The sequence below is a fragment of the Bidens hawaiensis genome, unplaced genomic scaffold (genome assembly GCF_021521415.1).
Source record: "Bidens hawaiensis isolate Kalapana, Puna unplaced genomic scaffold, B.hawaiensis_p1.1 tig00023393_1, whole genome shotgun sequence".
Taxonomy (NCBI): domain Eukaryota; kingdom Viridiplantae; phylum Streptophyta; class Magnoliopsida; order Asterales; family Asteraceae; genus Bidens; species Bidens hawaiensis.
The window spans coordinates 251,535-270,528 of record NW_027493663.1 but is presented as its reverse complement, the minus strand read 5'-3'; the positions used below and the strand labels follow the sequence as shown (position 1 = coordinate 270,528).

General features: G+C 32.6%; 1 protein-coding gene and 1 pseudogene across 1 annotated transcript; both read left to right on the top strand.

Moving 5' to 3' along the window:
- The first annotated feature begins 3,471 nt into the window (after positions 1 to 3,471).
- Positions 3,472 to 8,726, top strand: LOC143567357 (kinesin-like protein KIN-5C). The gene is made up of 21 exons (XM_077053800.1): positions 3,472 to 3,524; positions 3,616 to 3,745; positions 3,899 to 4,057; positions 4,154 to 4,503; positions 4,580 to 4,718; positions 4,803 to 4,900; positions 5,009 to 5,165; positions 5,237 to 5,306; positions 5,410 to 5,486; positions 5,683 to 5,736; positions 5,815 to 5,895; positions 5,992 to 6,103; positions 6,181 to 6,267; positions 6,354 to 6,529; positions 6,619 to 6,780; positions 6,864 to 6,971; positions 7,073 to 7,231; positions 7,309 to 7,598; positions 7,685 to 7,965; positions 8,056 to 8,207; positions 8,289 to 8,726. Exons 1-21 carry the CDS (start codon positions 3,472 to 3,474, stop codon positions 8,484 to 8,486), a joined length of 3,093 nt encoding a protein of 1,030 aa, XP_076909915.1. The 3' UTR covers positions 8,487 to 8,726.
- Positions 8,727 to 10,056: 1,330 nt separating this feature from the next.
- Positions 10,057 to 12,021, top strand: LOC143567356 (pentatricopeptide repeat-containing protein At2g01510, mitochondrial pseudogene; annotated as a pseudogene).
- Positions 12,022 to 18,994: the final 6,973 nt, after the last annotated feature.

The following is an 18,994-nucleotide window of genomic DNA, read 5'->3' as shown; positions in this document are numbered from 1 at the left end:
CTCCATCTTTTTGTAGGAGTTTATAATAACGTTCACATGAATACAAAGAAATGAGAATAAACGAATTATTAATTGCACTTACCTAATCTCCCTGTCTATCTAATAAAAGAGTGGATTTTCATGAGAATGCTTTAAAATGCCACATGTCAACATTTCTCTATTTATCTACATGGCATTTCAAAATTCAATTTTATTTGATTTTAAACAAAAAATTTCACAGGTCCAGTTTGGTTATAACCCAACACAAAAGTGAAAAACCCTAAATCGCCTACCTCCTCCACCGACTTCTTCCTTCCATCCGGTTCTTTCTATAATTGATGTCTCACTCTAAATCCTAATTTACAATTAATCCTTTGGTAGTTCTATTTCTTTCAATTCCGACATCATCATTTTCAATCAATGAGGTATGTATATTCTTTCATCTAATCTACGAATCTCTGCTTCGATAATCATACCTTAAATCTTAAATTTTGTCAATTTATATGGCATAAACCTTCGTTCGATCGATTTTAGAATATGTTTATTGTTATATTCGACCATTGATAGTAAGATTGATGAAAACCATAATCTGCTGATGTTAATTAAATATTCTTACTGATTATTTTGGCTCATGTAGGCGTGACTATACAGTGGAAGAATTGCATTTTTAAGTGGCTATTTTACAAGGTAAGATTTCAATTTTCATGTTTGTTTCTAAGGTTGCACGCCACGTGTTCGATATATTGCCTGAATTAATGAACCTTAGTTTATAGTATGTGAAACAGGTTGAGTTATCTTATAAAGATGCAGATTTTCGATTACGTGAAGTTTGTTAATTGTTACACAACATTTACAAGGTATTTTTAAGTTTGCTGACTTGGTATATATATTTTTACCCTGTTGAGATAACTTTAATTTGCTTCTGAAATAATCTGTATATGCAGATTTTTCCTCTGAACGAAATGTTGAGAGCATTAATGATCGGTACCGGACGTTACGTGCTGAGGAGGTATTTTTAAATGCTTATACAATTCATAATTGGATTTATCTCAACATTTTTGGTTTTATTACATATCTCATAAGAGGAAAAGGACCTTGATCCACATGATCGTATAATTCATGTTTATTATTTCACAAGAGACAAGTATACATTTCTGGTTTCATAGGATGCTTATTGTTCTGCTTTTGATCGTAATAATAGCATACAACTTTGTATTAGTAGCAAGTGCAAAACAAGTTAGTTTTATGGTTTTACCTTCATGAAATATTATTGGTATCCATAAACCAGGTTTGGGCAAACCTACTTTACTTACAAAGAAGCTATTTCTTTCTATTTTGTTTTTGGAAAAGAGATTGACATTAAATATACTCTCAAAGAAACTACTTGAAGTAGTTTAGAAGCAACAACAAATGCTGAAAGAAAAGACAAGTATTTTTTTCATTTATTTAGGATTGCTTTTCTTGCAAATAAGTCTAAAAAAATTCTGGCTAAAGTGACATCGGTCAGGCTAAACATCCATGGTATGATTACCAAAAGGACATTTCATCTAATGTAATATTTTGTTAAATGAGTTATTTTAGTTACTACTCTTAGATTTTAATAGTAGTTAAAATGAATATCCTTTCTATTACAGTGCATTCAAGACTTGATGACTATATGACGCATTGGTTTTGATTGGAAAAGTCCAACTATCAGTGGGCTTATTATGAACACGAGAGCAAAGTAAGTTTATGTGATCAGAACTTTCTTGATAAGCATGTGGGTTCTATGCTGATTCTACTTAGTATGCAAAATGTGCAGTTCGATTGAAAGGTCTATATAAGTTCAGTTCAGAGTGGGTTCTAAGTAACATGAGTTTTTTGATAGGATTGTTTATTACTTACAATGGTTTTGGATGTTATGAATCAAAGAAAAAAAATTTAACAAGTTTTTATATGGACAAGATTGATGTGAACAGTTTGACTATATTAAGGTCAAATGAAATACTTTATGACTTTGATATTAATGTCAATTCCAGAAGTTCGTAAAAATTTAAACTTATAACACATTTTTTTAATATGATGGCTTATCACAAAGGTTTCGGATACTATAAATATAAAAATTCATATATTTGTCATCATGATTTTTTTGGGATGTGATATTGTTCAAATTTCAAGAAAAAATATAAATTAAACTATTTTTATGCAGATTCAAAGGAACCTAGAACTGAGAGGAGAAAGGAAAATATATTCGGTTGATGTTTGAAAAGCAGTGGAAATCAAGAATCAACAAGTTTAGGACTCCATCTAAAGAAGGTTCCAGCAAGTTAGGAGGGCTAGATGTCTCTCAACCTGCTAAGCGCGCAAAAGTGACAAGTGAAATTAAAAAGTTTAAATAACGCATAGTTTCTGCAGATGTTATTGGCAAAAAGTTTCACCTATGCGATGATTATGTATTTATATCATTAACATGAGCTACTTTAATTTGCACTTTTTGCATTAACACAAGTATAAATGATATTTTTTTTTCACATAATTCTTCATTATTATCTATAATTCTTAGTTTACAGCCCGTGTAATACACGGGTTCTAACCTAGTTAAATAATGAATGAAGATAAAATATAACTTAGGCGTAAATTTTACAATACAATGTTACGATTGTTTGTTGGTATATCTGGAAGGCGAGGAAGAGGAAGAAAGCTATCTTCTCTAACAAAACTTTACTCTATCTTTAAAGTGGCGTAGTTTACTAAATTTTTGAGCTTTCTTTGAAAAAAAATTAATATTCGTTTAAAATTTAAATCGTTGCTTCTAAAAGACTAATGTAGTTTCTCTTTTTAAATTATTGTTTCTTGCCGTGTCTCGTGTTTAATGAATTTGTAGTTTGTAAAAAACCACCTTTTACAGCTTGTACTTTGTAGTAGAGGTGTAAAAAAACCGGTCCGGAATCGTTTAACCGGAAACCCAACTAGACCGGTTCACATCTACAATCAAACCGGTGACCAAACCGAACCGAACTGCCTTGTCGGTTCACATATACCAACAAGCGGTTCGGCCTTTTCACAATCAAACCGGTTGTTTTTGCTTAAAACCGGTTAAATCGGCTCTAAACCGAACCGGTTTAGATCAGTTCGACTTGTTCTATGCTGAAACCGGTTTGTGTCAAACCGATTTTAACCATGAAAAACCCAAACCGGTAGAGTTTGGGAAAAAAATGGGTTTTGTACAGCTCTACTCGTAGCCATGAAATGTAAGTTGGGGCTTTATTCTTATTGGGCTAGCTTGAAACTAATTATTGGGTTCTTGAAACTATGAAATCAAGTAAGCAACCAGTTTACTTACTAGTTCACTAAAACCGTCAGATGAAACATCTAACGAACGGTCAGATGAGAAGCACTTGAAAATTTAAAAAACTTAAAACACATCCCGCTGCCAGCCAAACATTCCATTTTCATCATCTCAACTCAAAGCATTCGATCAAACTCACTCACTCACTCTTTCACACACACAATATGTCCAATCGTCACGAAAAAGGCGTCAATGTCCAGGTGCTTCTGCGATGCAGGTATTTTCTTTTCAATCTATTATTTTATTACAGCTAAAAGGAAGATCTGCTGCTACTAATTGATGCATGCTCTGTTTTCTTTGATTGTTAGGCCGTTCAGTAACGATGAGCTGAAGAACAATGCGCCTCAGGTGGTCACGTGTAACGAGTTTCAGAGAGAGGTTGCTGTTTCTCAGAGCATTGCTGGCAAGCAGATTGATAGGGTTTTTACTTTTGATAAGGTACACAATAATAACATGCATCAGCAGTTGCATTCTAATTAGGGTTTTATTGAATCTGCCAAATTGCTAGGGTTTTTAATTTGGGGGTTGGGATGTTAATATTGACATAATAATATAATATTATTTTTATTTTTTGGAAAAAAAATATTACAGGTTTTTGGTCCTTCAGCTCAGCAAAAGGATTTATATGAACAAGCAGTGATCCCGATTGTAAATGAAGTCCTGGAAGGATTCAACTGCACCATTTTTGCTTACGGGCAGACGGGAACGGGAAAAACATACACAATGGAAGGGGAGTGTAAGAGGGCCAAGGTATTAATCTATTATCGTTTATTTGTATTAAATCATTTGTTTTAATTGTTAATAGTAATACAGCATAAGTAAGTTTATTGGCCCCTTTATTCTCAGAGTGGGCCGAATGGTGAGCTGCCGTTAGAAGCAGGTGTGATACCGAGATCGGTGAAACAAATTTTTGACACATTGGAGGGTCAAAATGCAGAGTATAGTGTTAAGGTGACGTTTTTAGAGCTGTACAATGAAGAGATCACTGATTTACTTGCTCCTGAAGAGATATCAAAGATTGGTGTTGAGGATAAACAGAAAAAGCTCTTGCCTTTGATGGAAGATGGTAAAGGTGGAGTTCTTGTTAGAGGTTTAGAAGAGGAGATTGTAACGAGTGCTAGTGAAATATTTACGTTGCTTGAGAGAGGGTCTGCTAAACGTCGAACTGCAGAGACTTTGTTAAATAAACAATCAAGGTTATTGTTTTTCTGCTAGTTATTTGTAGTTTAGGATTTCTTGTTAACTTAATGTTTTATATTATTTTTATTTCAGTCGGTCACACTCGCTTTTTTCCATTACCATACACATAAAGGAGTCGACTCCAGAAGGTGAAGAACTCATTAAATGTGGGAAACTAAATCTAGTGGATTTAGCTGGTTCAGAAAACATATCTCGTTCTGGTGCAAGAGAGGTAATATTATAACTAGTCTTGATTAAATATTTTTTTCAAGCTACAGAAAATAGTTTTTCACTATGTAACTTTTATCATCTTTAGGGTCGTGCTAGAGAAGCTGGAGAAATAAATAAAAGTTTACTTACTTTGGGACGAGTAATAAATGCTTTAGTTGAGCATCTGGGACATGTCCCTTATAGGTTTGGATTGTTTTATAAATCTTGTTTTGATTTCCCTTTCTTCCTGTTTTTCTTGTTTTACATGTACTTTTTATATGTTAAATTTCTGTTCTTTTATTTAAATTTCAGAGATAGTAAATTGACTCGTCTACTTCGTGACTCATTGGGTGGAAGGACTAAAACATGTATCATTGCCACTGTGTCACCTGCAGTTCATTGTCTTGAAGAGACTTTGAGCACATTAGATTATGCTCACAGGGCAAAAAATATTAAGAACAAGCCAGAGGTAAAACACAGCCAAAATATCTGTTTTCTTATCTCCATTTATATATGAATTTTTTTTATATATATGTGTAGGTTAATCAGAAGATGATGAAAACAACTCTGATCAAGGATCTTTATGGTGAAATTGAAAGACTCAAAGCTGGTAAAATTCTCATTGTGTGATAAGATCTTGTAAAATTCTAAACATGACTTAATTTGGAACAACTAATGTGTTATTGTTTCTTCTGATAATTTTTTGTTCCCAGAGGTTTATGCTTCACGTGAGAAAAGTGGTGTTTATCTGCCAAAAGAACGATATTACCAAGAGGAAATGGAACGAAAGGTATCAAAACTTGTGGACTTTCACATTATCGTTTTGATATATAATAAATAGTCAGTGTTTACTATCAAATGAATATTTCATCATAGCACTTTTATTATGTTGTCTTTCTGTGTTTACTTTTATTTTCTAGTTCAGATAACTACTAGCATTATTGTTTTTTATTTTACATACTCCTATGATATTGCTTTTTGTTTAGGCAATGGCAGATCAAATTGAACAAATGGGTATCAAGATAGAAAACCAACAAAAGGTTTGTTTAAATTGGTTAACCGCTAATGTAGTTCACTTGTTTCTGCTATTTTTTTAACTTCTTTTTTGACATACACAGCAATTCGAGGACTTGCAAACTCAGTTTAACGCCCGGGTAGAAGAGTGTTCTGATTTGAGCTGCAAACTTGAGTCTACACAGGTAAACCAAAAATTTTGAAACGCTTGCTTTGTTGTGGTTCTTTCTATAGTGCTTGACTTCTTGTTGACTTTTATTTTTTAATTTATATTTATGTAGAACAATTTGAACCAAACCAATAAGGTGTTGGCTAATACCGAGGAAACATTGAGGACATGTCAGTTTGCTCTGAAGGAACGCGATTTTATCATACAAAAACAGAAAAAAGCAGGTAATAATATTTCTATTCGTGTGTTTGTTTTTATTACCTTTTTTAATCTTTTACGTACGGTTAAATATTGTATACAGAGAATGCGTTGGCACATCAAGCATGTGTTCTCCGGTCTGACTTAGAGAAATCCATTCAGGACAATGCATCATTGTTTATGAAAATTGGTATGCATTCTTTATTCACTCTAATATACATATATATACATGAATGCTGTATTCATTACATATATTATCTTTTCAATTTTATGCAGCTAGGGAGGATAAACTGAATGCTGGAAACAGATCAGTTGTGAATAAGTTTGAATCTGAGCTGGCACAAGACGTCGGATCACTTTGCAACATGGTGGCTGTGTCTGTATCTCAGCAAAATGCACAACTTCAGTGCATTGAGAAGTTCTGCGACACGTTTATCAACATTAATGATAAGGTACTGCTTGATTTCTGTCATCACATTCACATATATAACATGTCTACAAGTTAAAGATAGTTGATTGTTTATATAATTATATGGTACAGGCTTTCACTGATTTAAAGGAAAAAGTCTCTGCATCAAGAAATTTATTTATTTCTCATATTGAAGAAATGGAAAATGTTGTGCATTTGCATAAAGCCGGTGCTAATGGAAGTTTAGAGGATATCTCAGCCAAGGCTTCTTTTAATGCTCAGTGTGTTGAAAAAGTAAGTTCATATAATCAGTAGCATCCATAAAACCTGTTTCTAATATTAATCATTATTTAATTTAAATATACCTTTTATATTAGCTACTGGCTGAAGAAGCTGCAAAAGGACATTCTATATTTGATGAGCTTCATGGCACTTTATCAGCTCAGCAAGGAGAGATTGCAGTGTTTGCTAGAGAGCTTCAAAAGGTTTGTTTTTACTTTTGTTTACATGAAAACATATATGAAATTTGAGATCTTTAATTTTGGTCTTATGTTAACTGGAATTTTGAGTATGTATTTATTTACAGAGATTTAATGATAGCATCCATCATACAACAAATATATCCGAGTTCATTAATGCTGTCTTTGATAAGCTAATGGAAGAATCCAAAGAGATAGGAAATCATGCTAATCAAGTTGATGAGACACAAACAAAGAATATTGATGAATTCAAGAAGGCATACGAGGTCTATTCAATTACTTTTAATTATAACAAATATATCAAAACTAGTATTTCTAAACTTTTAATAATAAATTCATTCAGGAGCAATCCAGATTTGATGCAGAGAAGCTTATTGCTGATGTCACAAGTTTAGTCTCGAGTCATTTAAGTAGGCAACAAGAAATGGTGGATGCACGTTTAGCTGGTATAAGAGAAACTTGCTCTGCAAGTAAGACAATGTTAGATGGACACGTTTCTTCAATTGAGAATATTACAACAGATGCCAAAAGAAAATGGCAGGAATATTCTTTACAGGCAGAAAATAATGCAAAAGACAGTGCTGAGTTTTCTGCTGCTAAACACTGTCGGATTGAATTACTGCTACAAAAATGGTAATTAAGAAATCCTATTTAGTTCTGTTTTTTAATTAATTAAATGAGATTATCTTGTTGATGGTTTATTGAACTTTCACATCCAGTGTTGACACTACTGACATGGCATTAAATCATTCCAAAATGACTCATGAATCCGTGACCGACATGGGTAACAAACATGTTTCTGCTATTGAGGAACTTGTTAGGCAAGTTATCTGCATTTCTTATTTGTTGTTAGTTAAAACGCAATGCAAACTTATGAATGTTTTATGTAGATCTGCTTCTGAGAGCAACGAGAATCATGATACCGAGATCACTTCTGCAAGAAAAACTGCTGAAGAAGGTGTGTTAAAGCATACGGAGGAAATTATCAAACACATTGAAGGTATGCGTTGGATGCTTATACGCTACTTTTGCATATATGTTATAAATACGACATTATTTCTAATGTTTTACGCATGGATTATCTATATAGGTACGTCTCAAGAAGAGGTTGCGGCTGTTACTGGAATTTTAGAAACAACAAAAGCACAAGCCATGATTCTTGAAACTTTACAAAATGATCACTCTACACAGTCTGGTGCAATAGAACAGAAGGCTCATGATACTTTCCAACAGAAATATATGGTAAGTTGACAAGTCATATTTTCCCACAGAAATATATGATAATTGTAGTTTGATGATAATGAAATGCACTTTTGTTTGCAGGATTATGAACCAACTGGGAATACTCCTGTAAGATGTGACACTGATATTCCAAGTAAGGTGGCTATAGAGTCGCTTCGGGCAACTCCAATGGAGACTCTAATGGAAGAATTTAGGGAAAGTAATTCTTTGGAAGCTTTTGATGTAAAGAATGCGAAGATTTCTCATACCCCACGATCACCCCTTGCAGAAATCAACTGAACAGAATCTTGTATATTTTCAAACACGAGGAGATAGTACAACAGGTTGATCAACCATTTCACATAGTCCCTGCTTGGGACTTAATGTGCCATTTTCGGTTATTCACCAATGATGTAGAGATGGTTATTTATGCAAGTCATGTGCACTAGATCTTATTTATGTTCACTTGAACAACCCGTGTGACTAAAAACTTCCTTGTAAGACAAAGCTTGTATAAGGGTTCGGTCACATGACATGTATGATTAAAATTGCTTTGTATGGCTTATCCTGTGTGACACAGCTCCTATGCTAATTCAGGGTTATATGATCGCAAATGTTGTGGTCGTATGGGTTGTTAACCAAAACCAAAATTGATCAGTTTTCACTCTAAAGTTAGAACGTTACAATCTCAAATATTGTTGTAGGGGCTTACAAACTAATATAGCTAGAGGCTTGCAAACAATCTCAAATATATTATGACTATGGATGAAAATGCCTATTCTGTGAACTTTCAACTTTATAATAGCTTTCAATGTATAATAGTTTTCACTTTGTAAGGGTCCATTCATCCTCTTTTTGCATTATAATAGATTTCACCTTTATAAGCATACAAACTTCTGACTAATTATGCAGCAGTTTAGTTAATAATATTTATTAACTAAAACAAATATTTCTTATTTGCTATATACAGTGAAAGCTATTATAAAAAAAAGGTTGAATGAACGTTTAATGTTTTCATCTATAGTCATGACGCTAATTACAAAATGCGAAACTAGCCAGAGGATCAAATATAAACGTTGCATATAGCCTTGAAACTTGTTTGCTAGGTTTGAAAAGTGTATTTCGGCTTTAAAACGTAGCTAAAAGCCTAAAGTGATTATAATAATCTGTTAGACAATCATACGACCCGTATAACGTTCTCATACGCCTTGTTATATCCTAAGGCTGTGTAATCTAAGATTAGAGCATGTTTGGGATTGAGCTTTAAAAATGTTTATTGGTTTTTTCAAAAAGCCATTTTGAAAAGCCAAGATTTGAGGCTTTTGGAAAACTGTTTTTTAACCCTTTCAAAATACTAAAATAAAAAATATTTTTGTGATTACCAAACACATTTTAATTTATTGGCCTTTTGAAAATACTAATAAGCCAATAAGCATTTTTCAAACTCAATCCCAAACATGCTCTAAATAATGTCACATTGTTAAAAGCAAACTTATTTCTAATTTAATATTAAAAAATATTACACTTTTTTGAACGAAAAAGAATCTCACATGCAAATCTACTCTTTCGGGACTATGTCCAAGGTCGACTTCTTGACCGCCGTGAGACCGTACCTCCTGATGCGCGGAACCGGAGGGAATCCATAAACCATCGCTCCCCTGTCGGATTCGAACCCGGAATAAAAACCCTGATTCGTCCCTTTACCCAGCTATCCATCGAACTTATCCAAATAAGACTCCACTAAGAAAAAGACAGCTCTTCTGGGACATCCGATAAAATTATAACAATACAAACAAAGAAGTTTAATTTTTTAATTGTGATACATATTGTTGCTCAATTTTTTTTTTTCATTTTTCAACTGTGTGCCTCCATGTTCAAACTGATTAACCGAAGATTGTTCACTGTAAATTCATCTCTTGAAACCCTAAATTTCTGCTCCGTTGCATCCGCATTATCAATTCCAGACAATGGCGAATCAAATCATCAATTTTATAACCAGAAAACCCCAATTCAAAACCCCCAAATTCAAGAAACATCAAATCCGGACCCAAAATCATACCTCTCCGCCCTAATTAACTGTAAAAACGTACAACAGATTAAAACCCTACAGGCCCATTTATCTGTTAACGGTTTTCTCAACGACCCATCTTTAGTAAACAAGCTTTTGTATATGTATGTACGTTACAACGCTTTGGATGATGCACACAACCTGTTTGATAAAATGCCAGAAAGAAACCCGGTTTCTTGGAGTGTTATGATTGGTGGGTTTGCTAAAGCTGGTAGTTATATAAACTGTTTTGACATGTTTAGGGAGTATTTAAGGTCCGGACAACAGCCCGATGCTTACACCTTGCCGTGTGTTACTCGAGTTTGTCGGGACACGCAGGATCTAAAAGCGGGTAGACTGATTCATCATATTGTCTATAAATTTGGATTGCAGATGAATACTTTTATTTGTGCTGCACTTGTGGATATGTATGCGAAATGCGGTGTCATAGATGATGCAAGAAAGTTATTTAATTTGATGAAAGAAAAAGACCTTACAACGTGGACTGTGATGATCGGTGCATATGCTGCGTGTGGAAACCCTGCTGAATCACTACTTGTGTTTGATCAGATGCTAGAACACGGGATTGTGCCCGATAAGATTTCCATGATGACAGTTGTAAACGCGTGTGCAAAATTAGGTGCCATGAATAAAGCCAAAATGATTCATGATCTTGTACAGAAACAACACCACTCGCTTGATGTGATTTTGGGGACTGCCATGATTGACATGTATGCAAAATGTGGTAGCATCGATTCGGCCCATGAAATATTTGATAAAATGAGAGAAGAATGTTATATCGTGGAGCACGATGATTGCAGCTTATGGGTATCACGGGGAAGGTCAAAAGGCGCTCGACTTGTTTCCTTTATTGTCAAAATACCGAGTAAAACCAAATAAGGTCACGTTTGTGTCACTTCTATATGCTTGTAGTCACTCAGGTTTGGTTCAAGAAGGGATCAAGATTTTTTCATTAATGCAGGAAAAGTACTTTATAAAACCGGATGTGAAGCACTACACGTGCATGGTTGACTTACTAGGCCGAGCTGGAAAACTAGATCAAGCATTTGATATGATTGAAAACATGACGGTTGAGAAAGATGTTGGTTTATGGTCTGCGTTACTTCACGCGTGTAGAATGTATAATCATGTTGAAATGGCTCAAAAAGCAGCTGAATCTCTTCTTGAAATCCAGCCTCATAATCCTAGTCATTATGTCATGCTTGCCAACATTTATGCAAAAGCTGGCAAGTGGGAAAACATGGCCAAGATTCGTGCACAAATGACCAGCAAGAACCTTAAAAAGACTCCGGGTTTTACATGGGTAGAAGTGCAAAACAAGGTTCATAAGTTTAGTAGCGGTGATTACTCACATTGTGAGTCTAAGGAGATTTATGAGAAACTTATGAGTTTGGTGAAGAAAGTGCAGGATTCAGGGTATGTTGCTGATACAGATGTTGTGTTGCATGATGTGAATGAGGAGGTTAAATTGGGAAATTTGTATGCACATAGTGAGAAACTTGCAATTGCATATGGGCTTATTAGTACACCCAAAGGGACGGTGATTCGTATGACTAAGAATCTTCGGGTGTGTGGCGATTGTCACACGTTTATGAAGTTTGTGTCGCTGGTTGAAGAAAGGGAGATAGTTGTTCGGGATGCAAAGCGGTTTCACCATGTTTGGGGAGGCGTTTGTTCGTGTGGTGACTATTGGTAAACTATTGAGTGTTGATGATGGTTAAGATACTTTTATTTATTATACATTTGGGCATTCATAGTTTCATTTCTTAGCACTCAGATAAATTTCATGCTAAACTTACTCCTCCATATGAGAGTTAGTGAATGAGCCTCTCTTCTACTAATATTAGTCACATCATCTCTCTACTATACTCGGTAAGAGAGTGCTTTTAAAATACACGGTGTATGTTTAACTGCTCCTTGTATAAATTATAAACACTATATAAAATGAATGGAATCAAAGAGTTCTTTATAAGTCAAGCCTGAGGTGATTCTACAATCTACTCATGTTGCACACCGGACATTAAAATATTCACCATAGGACATTTTTATTTACTCAATCACAGATCATGATATCATAATGATATTGTTGTCACTCTTTCAGCTACAACATTTTCACAGTTATGGCCTTTGATCCATTTCTGTCGATTGTATCCTAAATCTTCTTGGTGGTTAAGTTTTTCGTTTTTAAGTTGTGCCAACGCTTTTATTGTTTTTGTGCTTTAGTCTGGGCGTTCGATTTCCTCATGCTCTTACTATTGTTTGATGATTTTTTTTTAAAATGATATGTAAGGAGTAGAGATGCTTTGTAAGCTTCTTCCCTTGGATCTTACTACACAAATTGTGAGCATGAATGTCGAACCAAAATTCCTTGACTCACTAGATTGGGGATCGAGTTTCGCCTTTTGCATTGATTGGCTGTCTCACACTTACGGATTGTGGTTTTGCAATAATAAATTTTCAAAGTCCAATTTACAAAAACAGTTGCATAAAGCAATTCGGATACTTGCAACAACTAGATGTGTCATCAAACCACTTATGTATCAAAAATGTGAAAAATGATCCCATTACCTAAAGCACTATTCCAAGTTTCACACAATTTATTAACATGCAGCAAAAAAGCGTAAAGACTAAAGACCATCTCACAAATATAAGTTACATGTTTATAGTTGATTTTTGAAATTCACTCGAAAAGTATTTTATATTTTTCCTGTTCTTTTTCGACATGTTTAACGTCATACATTATTTGGGTTTTACTTGTATGCTGATGTGAGTTACTCACGGAAATGTATGAATATGCGGTCATATGATATCATCACTTACACAAGTTATAAATAGGTTGTAAGGTTAGTGATGAAAAAAAAAAACAACTTTTTATATACTACAAGTCTTATTATGCACATCATGCAATTATTGTAGAACAATTTTTATTTTTATCTGATGCATTTCCATTTATGGCAGTTAATACCTTGGGTTGGAATGTTGCTATGCATGTAAATGCATAGGTTCCCACCTCCTACTTCCTCTCACCTCCAATAACAGAAGTTTGCACATGTTAAGTCACACAACATTTATGGGGTATTCGTGAAGTTGGATAAAGCTTACTCATAGGTTCGAGTCAAAAAGATATAATATAGGTGTACAATTAGAGCGTACGTGTATGAGTTGCTATTAAAAAGCATTACTTTCATATATCGGTTACAACTTAAAAGCCTAAATTTCAAATGAATTTATGGATTTAGAGCATATATTCATATATATGAATATATATTTCATATATATCATACTAGATTTTATCCCCCGTATAACGAGGTTTGTTTTACGTTATTCGTTATATATATATATATATATATATATAGGCTAAGTATAAAATGAAAACCCATTTGAGTTGTCAAAACTCTAGAAACTCATTATCAACCACATGTTTTTAATTAATGTTTAAATCTTGTGGTCCACAATTAAAGTGATAAAAAATGTAAATATAAATATAACTTTTTCTCTCTCCTGAAAACATACATAAAAATTAGTAAAAAAATGTTAAAAAATAGCAAAACATTTTTTTTTGATGTTTCGATGTTTCGTATTAAATGTTACAACATATATTATATGTAATAAAAAAAACGATGTTACATAGGGTTTTCACAACTCAAGTGGGTTTTCTTTTTAACCTTACCCTATATATATATATATATATATGGTAAGGATCCTAAGAGAACCATTGGCAAATTGAGAACTTTGAGAACCATTTTGGACCACTAAAAAAACCCTCTAAAAAATATTAAAAAAAATTATAAAACAAACAAAACCGAAAATTTTAAAAAAGTAAAAAAAACCAAAATTCTTATATTTCATTCCGGTTTCATTAAAAAAAACCAATTTTTTTTTCTTTTTATTTCGTATTATACCTATACACATATGTATACTTTCATTTAATCTCTAGTTACGTAATATACACATATGTACATTATTATTTACCTTAAATTATACATATATGTATAGGAAAAAACATGTGTGTATATATTATACATATATGTATAATAAAAAAACCGATTTTTTTTTTAATTCGTATTATACCTATACACATATGTATACTTTCATTTAATCTCTAGTTATGTAATATACACATATGTACATTATCATTTACCTTAAATTATACATATGTGTATAGGAAAAAAACATGCGTGTACATATATGTACATATTATACATATATGTATATGTATAATTTAGCTAAACCGAGAATTTTTTTTTACGCTTTTTTTAGAAACTAGGATGATAAATAAGAACTTTGGTTTTCTTACTTTTTTTATTTTTATGTTTTTTTGTTTTATGATTTTTTTTATTTTTGGGTTTTTTTGTGGTCCAAAATAGTTTTCATAGTTCTCAATTCTCAAAAAGTTCTCACATGATCCTGATCATATATATATATATATATATATGGATTTTAATTTTATTTATTGTAAGAAAGTTAATAATTAATATACTTGAGGTTTGATGATAAAATGGTTTCACAAATAAATGATATGTTATAATCCGGTTTAAAAGCTATCTGGGTTTGGTGATACCAATTACCCGTTTATTTTCTTTATTATAAATAATATCTTTTTTTTAAATAAAATAGGATATTAATTTTTAGTATATCCCTATTTTATAGGATTTTCATATCAAATATTTGATGAGATTAATTTTTAATATAATGAGATGTTATAACCCGTTTAAGAGCTATCTGAGTGTGGTAAGACCTTTACCCGTGAATTTGGGTCAAATGTGTGAAAAGCCTTCATTTACAAATAAAGCAATCTGATAGCTTGAGTGAATGGTTGTTTTACATTTTTCGTTTTTTAATATTTATTTTTTGGATTTTAATTTTCTTTATTGTAAGAAAGTTAATAATATACTTAGGGTTTGATGATGAAATGGTTTCATAAATAAATGATATGTTATAACCCGTTTAAAAGCTATCTGGATTTGGTGACCCATGACCCGCTTATGTTTTTTACAATAAAATTGTTTATTAATTATAAATAATATCTTTTTCTTTTTAAATTGGATATTAAATTTTAGTATATCCTTATTTTATGGGATTTTCATATCAAATAATTGGTAAGATTAATTTTTAATTTAATGAGATGTTATCACCCATTTAAGAGCTATCTGGTTTTGGTAAGTCTCATACCCATGAATTTGGGATAAATCAATGAGAGGCCTCCATTTAAAAATCAAGTAATCTGGTGGCTTCCATAAAAGGGGGGAGCGACCACATTGCGACACATAGGATTTTAGGGGTTTCATTTATATATATATTATTACTAGATTTTATCCCCCGTATTACGGAGGTTGTTTTACATTATTCGTTTTTAATATTTATATATGTATATTTGGATTTTAATTTTATTTATTGTAAGAAAGTTAATAATTAATATACTTGAGGTTTGATGATGAAATGGTTTCACAAATAAATGATATGTTATAATCCGGTTTAAAAATTATCTGGGTTTGGTGATACCCATTACCCGTTCTTTATTATAAAATTGTCTATTAATTATAAATAATATATATATTTTAAATAAAATAGGATATTAATTTTTTACTATATATCCCTATTTTATAGGATTTTCATATCAAATATTTGATTAGATTAATTTTTAATATAATGAGATGCTATAACCCGTTTAAGAGCTATCTGAGTTTGGTGAGACCTTTACCCGTGAATTTGGGTTAAATGCGTGAGAATCCTTCATTTACTAATAAAGCAATATGATGGCTTGAGAGAATGGTTCTTTTACATTTTTCGTTTTTCAATATTTATTTTTTGGATTTTAATTTTCTTTATTGTAAGAAAGTTAATAATATACTTGGGGTTTGATGATGAAAAGATTTCATAAATAAATGATATGTTATAACCCGTTTAAAAGCTATCTGGATTTGGTGACCCATGACCAGCTTATTTTTTTTATTATAAAATTGTTTATTAATTATAAATAATATATATTTTTTTTAAATTGGATATTAAATTTTAGTTTACCTCTATTTTATAGGATTTTCATATCAAATAATTGGTAAGATTAATTTTTAATTTAATGAGATGTTATAACCTGTTTTAGAGCTATCTGGTTTTGGTAAGACCCATACCCATGAATTTGGGTTAAATCAATGAGAGACCTCCATTTAAAAATTAAGAAATCTGGTGGCTTTCATAAAAAGGGGGAGCGACCACATCACGACACGTAGGATTTTAGGGTTTTTGTTATATATATTATACATAATTACGTTAAAAGCCATTGTATTTTCTCTCTCCTGTTCTATTAAATAATAGTTTTTTATATCTTTATCATTATCTTTTCTCTCTCATTCACTCACAACCACTTTCAGAAAATATTAAAAAATTATATGTTGTGAACTGTAAAACCCCAAATTTAACTTTTCCATATAGCATTTTCTCAATCATTTACTCACAACCACTCATAACCATACCATATAATTTACAAAACCCCTCACAAAAATATAGAGAATAAGCTGAGAGTGCTCCTAGACATAAATGTCCCAAAAACACTTTTATGTTTCTTTCAAGAGTTTGTCCTTTCCATCTCCTTAACTGATGATTCTCCACACTTCTAAAATACATAATAACCTTTATAATTTAATATTTGATAAATTAATAATCTCGATAAAATTAATAATTTGTCCGATCCTAACTTGAGACCGGTATAAAATTGGACCCCAATCGATAAAATAATAAAATAATATTTTTTTTTGAAATCCCAATGTAAATATATTGGTCCTAGGAAAACTATAAATTAATAATTAATAAAATATTCTAAATTTTTAGGATTGTCGTTTAATAAAATATGAATCTATAATCATTTGTTTTTTTGTAAACTTTTAGGATTGTCTAGTAAAATAGTTTTCATTGTTAATTGGTCATTGTTGATTTTTTTAACACATTTTAGTTTAGAAGCCATAGTTGATGTGATTTTAAAATTTATGTAACACTCACAAAGTTTAGGTTCAATTTGACAAGTTTATAAAGATAAAGGACCAAAAATATTTATGAGATAAGTAATGGGAGGAAATGAGAGAAAGAAAAGAAAGCATTTTTAGGTTAAGGAAATAAGTAAGGAAACTCCATCCCACATGGAAAGTGGGAAAGAAATAGAAGTACTTTAAAAGGAAGGAGTTTTCCATGGTAATGTTCTTATGTGGCTAATCACTCTCACTAGTTTTAGCGGAGGGTGCGAAGCACCCGACGCGCAGGGACTCGGACCTGGACTCGGACTCAGACTCGGGCGATGGGCGTAATGTGGCGTTTTGATGGCGCACTTGGCACTTTGCACACTCGCATCGTCGCGAGCCGCATAAGGGCCGCTTTAGTATTTTTGAACTATGAAAAATAGACTAAGAAGTGACAAGTTAACAAAGTCCAGGGGCTGAAAATAAAAATTTTGATTTCCTAGACCCGCTACGCGACGGGTAAAACATGTTGATCATCGCGCTACGCGATGGTGTTTCCTAGAAGTTTAGAAAAAGGGGCGCCGCGCTACGCGATGGTCCAAGAGGAGAGGGGTATCGCGCTATGCGATGGCCAGGGGGAAAACCCCATCGCGTTACGCGATGGTGGTCAAAACTTTGCCTATAAAAGGGGGCTACGGGTTTGAAGCATTCTCATCCCATTTTTACCCTCACTTTCACACACACAACCTTGGGATACGTGCCCGACTCGTGTGAGGTTCCATGGTCTCGATTTCTCGTAATTCGTGCAAGAACTGGAGTTTTAACGACCCGTAGATGTGTTAAGCGAGTTCGAAACAAGGTTCTGACGGTTTAAGCTTCAATACGTGATAAGGAAATAGAAGTGCTGCCCATGCAAAGCTTAGGCAAATAAAATACCCGCATAAGGTAGGGGTTCTTCTTAAGCTATTATTTTAAAATTATTTTATATGGGTTAAACCTTAGTCAGGAATATAGTCTATACCTTGATCAGATAAGTAATTGAAATATAAGCTTTCATAAGATAAGATTATGGATAAAATATTATTCTTTACTATTGTGTAAATATATTTCTTATGAAAGAAGAAATTAGATATATATACGTTTCTTCATGATAAAGAAACGTAGCATACATATGTGTTTTCTAAAAGAAAGGAACATCAATGTAAAGGGTATGCAAATAGATTAAAGGTCTAAAGCTAGATTTGTAGATCTAGCTATTTATGAAATATTATTCTCGTACTATAGGTCCGAGATAAAAAGCAGGCATTTGTCAGTGAGATACATTGATATATCAAAAGGTGAATACGTTCAACCTTTTTATAGTGTGAAATGTTTTATGATGTGAATACATCTATGTATTATCTTTTTGGAAGATATTTACTCTTGAAAACTATGGACTGTTATCCATATGTAAAGAGTTATGAAAGTATTTGCATGAGGATTGGTTCAAATCCTCTAAAACATTTTGATGCAAGGTAGTACTAAACACTCAGGCTAAAATACACATGTGTCTGGATCCTTACATATATGTACTGTAGTGGGCACACTACAGATATACTAACCATGAGGCAAGTGACTGTCTCTAGGGCGAGTGAAGTCCGATTATGTGGTTTATGCGTATATTTTGTTCCGATGAGATGGGATTGAGACCCACTGAGTCGTTGAACACTATTGGTGTTGTGTCATTACGAATTATGAAAATGTTTTATTGAATCAGCGTATTCACCAGCATATAGCTGACGTATTTTCAAATT